The following is a 10316-nucleotide window of genomic DNA, read 5'->3' on the forward strand; positions in this document are numbered from 1 at the left end:
GCCAGCCGTGCCACGCCGGCGGATCTGGAGAGCAGGAGCCCTCCCCTCAGCCTGGCTCAGCACCCATGAGTAGGTGGATGCAGTTTCTATTTTTCGGTCCCGATCTTTGGGTTGTTTCTTCATTAATGTCACATTTTCTCTTCCCATAAGCAAAATGCTACTTGCTTAAAACTCATTTTCTCCTTGGCATCCTTCCAGGTGTCAGCTGTGCTTCCCTGCTGATATCTTTGTATTTCTAAGGCATTATATGGAGCCTGAGACTTGGTGAACGCTGGGGGCCGAGAGCTGCCTTGGTAGCAGGGCTAGCGTAGACTTATCCACCACAGCTTGGGAAGAGCAATCTGCTCTTAATTACTCCAGTGCTGAGGCTCCTAAAGAGCCTCACTAATGCCCTTGTTTCCAGCATTGTCTCCTATTCTAGTCTTGGGCTGCTGCTCAGAGTAGACTGAACTAGTGGTTTTGTACTGGAGACGGATCTCTTAGGGAATGGGATGAGATCCCACACTCATTTCAGCTGTGGTCCAAGGCAGAGTTTAGACCCTGCATCTCCAATGCATTTTGCCACCAAGCCTGGTTCGGTTTGGAGGCATTGCTGGAGACAGCCAGCCCGGCACCCTAGGGTGCTTGAGGGCAGGGTCCGGCCAGGGGATGGCTCAGCCCCCAGCTCAGGGAACCGCTGCAGCCAGCGGGTCAGGATTCCCATGCCTGGGGGAGCAGGGACATGAAAGCAACCTGACTTCCACCTTCTACCCCAGGAGCAGACGGCTCAGCACGCTGGCAGGCGGGGAGCGGGTGCCCCCGCGGCCACCATTGCTTCCTTCCTTCCCGCTGGCGGGACTGACGGGCTCTGGTTTGCATCCCCAGACTGGTTCGGCGTGGTGCTGCAGCTGAAGTCGCGGGAGACGAGGAGGACGTTTGTCAGCACGGAGTTCAAGTTCTACAACTGCAGTGCCCACCAGCTGTGAGTGCTCCCTCCCCATCCCTGAGCCAAACACCAGCTAAAATGAGAAAGGGCTGGGCGATGGATGCTGGGCTCCGGGACCAGCCGGGGGGGGGAGCAGGGTGCGTGGTTCAGCCAGCAGACACGGGCTGTGGAAGGGGAGCCCACCAGCCCCTGTCTGCTCTGAATTTCGCTGGGGGTGTGTGTAGCTTTTCCTGCCTTGTGAGACGCAGGCGGGGTGAGCCTGAAAAAAGCTTAACCTGCTGGTGCCCCCAAGCTGCGTGATCCTGCAACTGTGAACTGGGATGCATCTTCCCAGGCAGCTGGGGAGGGCAGAGCAGAGGGTCCGGGGAGGGGGCTCCAGGGTCCGGGGAGGGGGCTGAAGGCTCCGGAGGTGGCAGAGCCCTTCCACATTGCACCAGCCAGGAGAGCAGGGTGCTGACTGCTGCGAGGGGGCTCCACGGGGTGACAGGGGAGGGCATGGCCACCGGAGCAGGCGGTGGCAGGGACTGAGCTGGATGTCTCCAGCCCTGGGGTCTGAGGACAGCGGTTGGGGTTTAGATGGGGTCAGTGAGAGCAGCAGGAGCTCCCTGCAGCCTCCTGCCCCCAGAGCCGGGCAGAGCAGCCCAGGGAGCCTGGTGCAGCAGCCCAGGCGTGCGGGAGGTTGGGCTGAGCATCAGTGGGGCTGAGCATCATGGAAACGTGTCCCCCACGGGTACATCTGCTGCTGAGAGGCAGCACGCAGCCGGCCGGCCGTGAAAGCACGTTTGCAGACCTGAAGCATTTATAGATTTCTCTCTGGAAACAGAGCGAGCCCCAAAGCACCCAAACGAAATGTGGGCAGGACCGGCCAGAAGTCGGATAGCAAAAGGCAGGCCTGACCTGCGGGGTTGGGTGGCATCTCCAGCAGTGGGGTCAGCTGCCAGCTCTGCGCCGGGAGCGGGATTTGCAGCTCGAGCTGGCTCCTGGGGGTCAGGAGACTCCAGCACAGGGCACTCCCGATCGTTCCGCACTGGATTTGAAGCCTCAAGCTATGGGGTCTTCTCTGTGTGCGCTGATGGGCTCGGCTGGCCTGCTGTTTTTCTAGGCATGCATTCAATTTATTTTTAATTTTGTTTTGAGGCATAGCACAAAGCAGAGGTGCCAGGATGAAAGGAGCCCTGTGAGTCCTTCAGTCCCTCCGTGCTGCCTCTCACGGTGGGCTGTGTCCATTACCCCAACGATCCTTGCCTCCTGTCGTGTTACCCCTCGTCCACAGCTCCGTCCTTACGTCCTTGTCCCTCAGTCAGGCTGTACAGCGCCAGCCTCTCCTCCAGCTGCAAGCACTTGCAGTCCTTCCAGTGGTTCCTCTGCGTTCTCGTGTTTTTGCATTTGCATGAGGGGTGGCATCCCAGGGACCCCTATTTTCACTTTGGGGCGGAGGTTTGAATCAGGAGAGGCAGTGCATCTTCTCTGGCCCGTCGGCTGGCTTCATCTGACCATGCCTCTCTACCAGCTTCTCTTTGGAGACAAAGTGCTAACGCGCTGGTAAATTCTGCAGCACTTACATCATTCCGGACACATTATCAGTGAGTTCAAGAAGGGCAGGAGCCCGCCTGGCAGGAATGAATCACAGCATGCAAAAAGGAGAAAGGGATACAGGTCTCAGCCAGCAGAGAAGAGAGACCTATTGATCCTGAGACTTCATTGCAAGGGCCAGGGTGTCAAGAGAGAGCAGGGGAGCAGCCGTGCCCTTTCTGGCTGCAAGGAAGCAGAAGTGGGGTTGTGGTGCATGAAGCACGTACCCCTGGGGAGCTGGCCTGAGGCTAAGAGGGGCAGGAGGGGTTTGGGGCTGGACAGGAATGTGCTGCTCGTGCAGACTGGTTCTGTGAAACCTCCCATGCTGGATCCAGCTGGTGTGAACCCATGGGCTGAGATGGTTCAGCACCGAGGTGTGTGAATTCCTGTCCCCCGAGGGAGCTGCGGGTGGGTCAGGGAAGGCGGTGGTGGCTTCTGTGTTAAGTCTCTTTTCATGAGGAACAGATGAGGTGGAGAGATGCACTTTCTGAAGCAAGAGAGAGACTTAAGTGGTCCTTAAGAAAGCTGGATCAGGATGAAAGAGCAAAGGTGGTGACCTGTGGCACCCAGTTCCTGGAGTTGGGAAAGCCGGAGGCCAGGGCCAGGCCAGGTGAGGGTGGGTGGGAGAAGTGCTGCAGACTGAAATGGAGACGGAAATGGATCAAACAAATGAGTCATTAAATAAGCTTGTAGTATTTGATATTCTTCCCCAGATTTGCATACGCATGATTAGAATAAGCTTCCGTAGCTATTAAGGTCACTACGAATGCATCAGAAGGGAAATACAATTGAGTTATTAAAGCACGCGCTCTCGTGGCAGCAGCCTGCCCAGAGGCTTTGCCCTGGCACCCCTGTCCCGCTGGCGAGACGGGCCCTGCCCCCAAACCTGCTTTCCTCATTTCCCAATTTCCTACCTAAGGCCATGCTCCTGCTTCCCTGGTGATGCTCTTCTGTTTGCACCAACCCCGGGCTCGCTCCGGCGCATCCCTGCCCCGGGCACTGCCCGCTCCAGGCAGCATCCCGGTCTCTGGAGCCACAGGTTGTGATGTGGGGCTGGATCCCACGGGCACAGCTTATACTTAGGCCAGCAGACAGTTGCCAAAACACTGCCACGTGGCACGGAGGGTTGGCCTCAGAGATGGAGGAGGTGGCTAGTGCGAATATTAGCAGCTGCCATGGACCATGCACCAAACGGGAAGCCAGTGAGTGTGGAATAAAAACCACCCACCCAGTTCGCTGGCAGCTGGGCCACCCCACGTCTGCAGAGGGTCTGCGTTCTTTCAAAACCATTTCACAAACGCTCCATTCCTCCCAACACGGACCAAAAGCGCTTGCTGGACTCTTTGCACCCCAAGGCCAAGCAGAAGCGTTACCGTTGACTTGAAGTATTCCTGCTTGTAAAACAACTGATCTAATTCTTCCAGGTTTGCCTTGTTTTCCACTTTCTGGGAACTAAAAATCAAGTCTGGTGTCTGTGCAAGATTGTGCTTTATTTTACGCCAGTGCAATGATATGCGATAAATCCCAGCTTGTATTTTATTACTGAACAAATTGTGAGGTTGCTTAAAGATTGTCATTTGAGTGCGTGTTTTCCCAAACCTGTTTGTAATTTGTGTGGTGGTGTCAAAACATCCCTCCAAAGAAATTATTTTCCCATGAAGGACCCTGAGCCTGGACTTCTGCCTAGGCCTGTCCCTCACTGTATAGACCTCCCAAGGTGATGACCTCCTCCGTAACTCCTCCTTTCCCCCCCCAGGTGCCTGTCTTGTGTGAACAGCGCTTTCCGCTGCCACTGGTGCAAGTACCGGAACCTCTGCACCCACGACCCCACCACGTGCTCCTTTCAGGAGGGACGGATCAACGTCTCTGAGGTACCAGCCCGCGGTTTCAGTACTCTGAGCTCTTTCTTCTTAGCTTTCCTATGGCACAATTAGCATAGCTAATGCATACGTGAGGTTTTTCAACTTCCCATGGGTCGGGGCTCCTCTCTTGGCTGGCATCGAAAAGTGGAGATACAGCTTTAAAGCAGCATAGCAAGAAACCACCAGTTTAGCAAAAACGATGTGTCTTGACCTGAACGCCAGAGCTGAGCCCACCTCCGCTGTGTGGGTACGCTCGGGTTCAGTAATAACTGTAATTGGCGTAGTGCTTTCCTTCGGGGGTCTCAAAGACTTCTCAAAGACCAGCAGCAACGCCGCTTTACGTACGAGGCGTGCAGGGGTTTGCCCGACAGCAAGCAGCAAGTCAGGTGCAGAGCTCTTGGTGGGTCTCGTTCAGTGGGTTGTGTTGGCAGCTCTGAAGTTCATGGCAGGAGCCTGACTGTAAACTGATTAAGAAGGGAATTACAGAGGTGAACAGCCCCAGACTTTGGAAAGGAGAATTGATTCGGGTTCCAGCGCTGTGGACCAGGAGCCATCTCTCTTAGCAGTTAATAAAAGATGTGGGGCTCAAGTCCAAAAATGCTTTTAACAGTTTGAAGGAGGCATAGCCCATTAACGGCTCTGCCAAGTCTTCTGTGTGTCCTGAGGGGGAGATCCATGGAGGAAAGGAGTTTGTTAGCACAAATTTCTGATCAGAGGTTACCCCCAACCCCTCGGTCTGGGGTTTCTGCACCCGCTGTCGTGTCTGATTCCCACGCTCCTGTCTGCTTCAGGTTCACCAAGTGCAGAGCAGATACAGCCCCTGATGCTGGTAGGGTCCTGGTCTTCGCCCCCACTGCCCCTACACGTAGCTCTGTGGCACCTGAAATGGGTGCGGGTGCTAAAGCTGAAAGGGGAAAGGAGGCTTTAAAGGGTGCTTGAAAATCCTGAGTGTCATGGAAAGTGGGAAAGGCAGCAGTGAGGACATAACCAAATATTAGAAAAAGAAGGGAGAGTAAGATTAGCCAGCATCGAGACAAACCCTTCAGTGGGAGCAGATCAGTCAGCAGAGAAAAACACCGAGATGCTAAAAAGAAGTGACTGAAGCTGCCAGGCTGTTGCTAAACCAATAATAAACTTGAAACTTAAACAACTCCTGGCTCTTGCTGGTTAAAATGCTGCCAGGAGGCACACAGACACAAGATGAGGAATGTTAACGAACTGCACGTGTACAGACCCCAGTGGGAATCTGCGAGAGCTGCGGGATGGGCAGCGAAACTTGGGGCCGGCGCTGCCGCCTGCAAGGGACCTGGGAGAGCTGCCCCATGGAGCAAAAGGAACGGATGCCCAAGGAGCAGCAGCCACCCTGGGGACAACCCAAAAGCTTTCTCAGTCCAGTTCAAAGTCAAGAAACTTCCTTTCAACGTAACAAGAGAAAGCAAAACCCTTCGCTTTTCCTCCTCGCGAGTGATGTAGGGGTTTTTCTCCTTCACGCTCAGAGCATTGCTGTCTTCCCAGGCTTTACAGCTGTAGTTCTCAGCTTTATAGGTCTTCAACCCCATGATCTCAGAAGTGTTTGACAAGACTCCACTAAAGTAGGACAATCCCATTATCTCCGTTTTTCTCCTGGGAACGCGCAGGACTTGCCTGAGATCACACAGGGGGAGCAAGTGGAGGAGTTGGTATCTCTGCCAGTTCCTGCTGGGATCACAGGACTGTCGCGTCTCCAAAGAACTTCCTCCGTCGTCTTCATCTTGTAGAGGTGGTTTCTTACCAGGGGATGGTATGTGATATCTTACCCTTTCCTGGTGATAACATTTGATAAGGGCTGATGATAACGATGCAGATGCTCCACCGCTCATCACGACTTCTCCAGACCTCTGAACACCCAGGCAAAACCAGCCACCAAAACCTCATTTGTTTGCTTATTTAAGGCAAATGAATCGCCGCCTGCGTACACAGTGCAGTGCTCATCCCCTTATTAGGGGCGTTTCGCTCCGGCTAACGCAAGGCATGAAATAAACGCCTCGGAAGGCATTTCCTCTCTTCAAACGATTCCGATCACAATGTTCTCATTGTGTCATGGCCTGATGTATTAGCAAAGCGCCCGCGCTTACCCACGTCGCTCCCCTCCTGGCAGAGCGTCGGTTGTGCGTGGCGCTGGAGCGGGGCTGCGGTGGTGACGGTGCCAGTGGCTCCGCCGCGGAGGGAGCAGCGCCGGCACGTGCTGCCCTACTTTCAGTCCCCGTGTGCCACTTCTCGCGTAAGATTTGCACACGTGTTCGCACGGGGTTGGAAATTTTCTCGTGCCTTTATATTTAATTTAAGAGAAAATAGCTTGAATATTCCCTTTTACTCCTGGCCCCTCAGAATTTGTGCCCAGTGGGATTCGACGTGTAACGAGCTCCCTTTGATGCTCCCAGGAGTCGTCTGTCTTGAGAAGGGAAAAGAGCTCAAAGCCTCAGCCACCTTACAAGGTGATGGGGGAAAGCAAGCCCTTCTTCACGAGCTGTGCGCTTGCTCCTTGCAATCTTCTGGCTGCATTGGCCAAGCTAAGTGCTGCCTTTTTGCCCTGCTTCCCATGAAAATACAGCCGAGGGAACAAGCTTTTTCTGCCTCTCCGCCTGCCCTGCCAACAGGAGTTGCTTACTGACATCTCTGGGCAGAGCTCCACGGTGGACACAGGTGATGCAGACGATGGACAGCCTCCGGAGATGGGCTGGTCCTTGGCCAGGGGTAGCGAGCGGCACGTGAAGCCACCGGTAAGAGAAATGATGCAACCTTGAGTGTCAGATCTCAGTTTCGCACCGTGCTGTTGTGTTTGCAAAAGTGGGAATGTGCGAAGCGTGTTTGGTTTGGAGTTGTTGGTAGGTAAATACTGAACCCTTCACTGCCCTTAAAGCAAAGACGTCTTCCAGGACAGAGCTGGCTGCTCTTGATATCCTCCATCTGGTGGAAGTTCATGATGTGGGGTAAACCCAGCTCTTTGGAGGCCTCTGTTTCCAGGTGGCCGGTTCTCTAGAAGTTAATTAGATAAACAACTCTATTTTCTCAGCCTTTTCTTAGCCTGAGGCTTCATTTGTATGCAGAAGGTGCCTGCTCAGACATGGCTATCCAAAGGGCGATGGGAAGGCAAAGGTCTGGGGCTGGCTTGCACCCACAAAAGCAGGGTTTCTCCAAGAAGAGGCCTCATGGGTGTGTAGCGCTGATCCTCTCACTTTACAAAGCTTCAGATCAGGCCTGTGATACCATTTTAATGCGTCTGAGGCAGCTGGGTTTGTGTGTGTGCGAGGCTATAAGAGGTCTCCCTCCAAATGTGTAAAACGTGCAGGTGAAGAGGGGTGTAGATACATAAATATATCCCTACACCCCATCCCAACGGAGAGCTAGAGCCAAATAAATCCTATTAGTTTCTCAGAATGTGGGCTCCTGTCCCTCTTTGATGTCCCCTGGGTGCAGATAATGCCATTTCCACATGTGAGATGCTGAATCAGGGCTGAAGCGTTTCGGATCCTGGGAGTTTAGTGCAGAGCCAGATTTTGGCTCTGGTCTGACTCCTTTAAACTCTCACTGCTCTCAGAGCAACACCCGTGCCCTGGGCTGCTGAGTGCTCCTTGATGTGCCTCCAAGGAAATCAAACAAAATCAAACCTCCCCCATATCTCTCCTTACAATCCCCACCTCTGAATACCTGAGTGGGAGCTCGGATGTGTGGGAGATAACACAGAGCCACATCTAAGTCATAGAATCGTCTAGGTTGGAAAAGACCTTTAAGATCATGAAGTCCAACCGTTAACCTAGCACTGCCATCCCACCTCTAAATCATGTCCCTAAGCACCTCATCTCCCCTTCTTTTAAATACCCCCAGGGATGGGGACTCGACCACCGAAGTTGGCAAAGTGGGTCACAGCCAACTTCTGGAGAGCTGTATTTGTCTGAAAAAGTACCGGTCGTAACAAAAAGCCCAGTTGTGGGAAGATTAACTCGTCTCCATTTGAGAAGATTGCTTTGAGCTTATTGGCAACGCTTTTTTCATCAGTAGATTTATGGGGTGTATAAATTGCAGTGTTCGGTGTGCGGAGGGGGAAGGGGCCAGGCTGGAAAGTGCTCCACAGGGCTGGGAGCACCGCAGGGAGCTGCAGGGAGATGTTCCCACCTGGAATCTGGCCGCGTTCAAGGGAATTTGAACCTCCTACCCTCACCTCTTGTATGCAGGGGGTTGTTTATGGGTGAGAAACAGGCTCCCGCGTTTTGCCTGGCTGTAAATATCGCAGCACTTCATAACTGAATGGCGAAGGCCTGGGTTACGGCACGCACGTACAGCGCGGCGCTCAGGACAAAAGGGCACTGGGTAGGAATTCGCCAGTGAGAAAAGTCTCGCTTGGGTTGCCTTTCTTCCCATGTTTGGTTTCTAAGGAGCAAGGTCTGCTCTCCTTTCCAGTAGCGTGAATGAAGAATAATGTGTTTCCATGAGTGACGGGCACCGTAATTTATATCATTGGGAACACAACTGTGAGCCAGGGGTTTGCATTCACGTGCCAGATTCGTTTATATTTATAACTTTAAAATGTGTGTAGCAAGTTAACATTTGTGGAGGGTTTTTTTTTAAGATGAAAGTCTGAAAACGTCGTATTTTCTTCCATTTGAGCTAAATCCCCTAGTCAAAAGAAATGCCCGCCATTTCTAGGCATTTTTTTTTCCAAATAAGAGCAGGATTTGACCTACTAAAACTGCTCTGTTAAACACAAATAATAACCATGGGTGCTCTGTTCTATTCCAGAGGCAGATGCGTATCGTGGGGCTTTAAGGTATTTATAGACCTTGGAGTCTTTGAGGCTAAAAAGTGTTGGAGAAGCATAAAACGTCTTTGTAAATTGTACGTGATGATACTTCATAGGCAGAACGTTCCCCGAGAGCCTGTGCCACTCGCGCTTCCGAGCCTTGTCTTTCTCCAGCAGATCTTGGGCTTTGTGTTTATCCTGGTGTACGGGAGTCAGGAAGGATAATGAGAGGATTCCGCGTCTGTTTGTTTAGCGAGAGGAGGCAATAACGGCCTTTCTAACCCACTGCAGGGTTTACTTCTCATGAATTAAAAAAGAAAGTAAACTGATTATGGAACAAATGGCGTATTCCGCTGGCTGCAGTTTTCCCTTTGGTTCCGCGCTTTCCGGATGCTCAGCTCTTCCTGGCACGAGCACGGGGAAGCGCAGAATCGAGCACCCAGACCTGAGCCCTGTGTACCAGGGGTGCTCTTGTTATAGAATCATAGCATCATCTAGGTTGGAAAAGACCGTTAAGATCATCAAGTCCAACCGTTAACCTACCCCTGCCATCCCACCACTAAACCCTGGCCCTAAGCACCTCATCTACCCTTCTTTTAAATCCCTCCAGGGATGGGGACTCGACCACCTCCCTGGGCAGCCCCTTCCAGAGCCTGACAGCCCTTTGGGGAAGAAATTTTTCCTAATGTCCAACCTAAACCTGCCCTGGCACAACTTCAGACCATTATTTACCACCACAGAGGGACCTTTGCTGCAGCCACGCGGCTCCCATCCCACCAGCAGGACTGGTGCTGCCAACCGCTTCCCAGTCCAGCACCACGTTCCTATAAAGTGAATAAACGCCGACGGAGACATCGCTAAAGCTGGCACTATGCCTCTAACAAAGTTATTTATGTTAGGGCTGGCTTTTAGAACAGGTAGCGCACAGAAGAGGTGGTGAATGGGCAAACCAGCCTGCCAGGTGAGCTTTTGGGCGGCATCACCCCCCTTTTGGGCGGCAGGCTGGTGCATGTGGGGATGCTCAGGTACCTCGCTGCGGCAGCAAGTTAAAAAAACAGCCTAAAAAAAGACCTGAAAGCTGAACAGTGAGCCTGGATGGGAAATGGCAGGGACAGGGAAGAGTTCCCCCCCCTCCCCCCTAGCAGCGTTTCCGCAAGGCGTGCGGCGTCCGAGCCAGCCC

At 53.1% G+C, this 10316-nt stretch overlaps 1 protein-coding gene across 1 annotated transcript in view; it reads left to right on the top strand.

The window, feature by feature from the left end:
* The window catches only part of PLXNA2 (plexin A2), a gene marked incomplete at its 5' end in the record, with an annotated part of 73318 nt that overhangs the window by 2058 nt on the left and 60944 nt on the right, over positions 1-10316 (top strand). The window contains 2 exons of the mRNA XM_035899931.1: positions 865-961; positions 4254-4368. Coding sequence (XP_035755824.1) covers positions 865-961; positions 4254-4368 — 212 coding nt within the window. The remainder of the gene's footprint in view (positions 1-864; positions 962-4253; positions 4369-10316) is intronic.

The sequence above is a fragment of the Egretta garzetta genome, unplaced genomic scaffold (genome assembly GCF_000687185.1).
Source record: "Egretta garzetta isolate BGI_Z169 unplaced genomic scaffold, ASM68718v1 scaffold588, whole genome shotgun sequence".
NCBI lineage: Eukaryota > Metazoa > Chordata > Aves > Pelecaniformes > Ardeidae > Egretta > Egretta garzetta.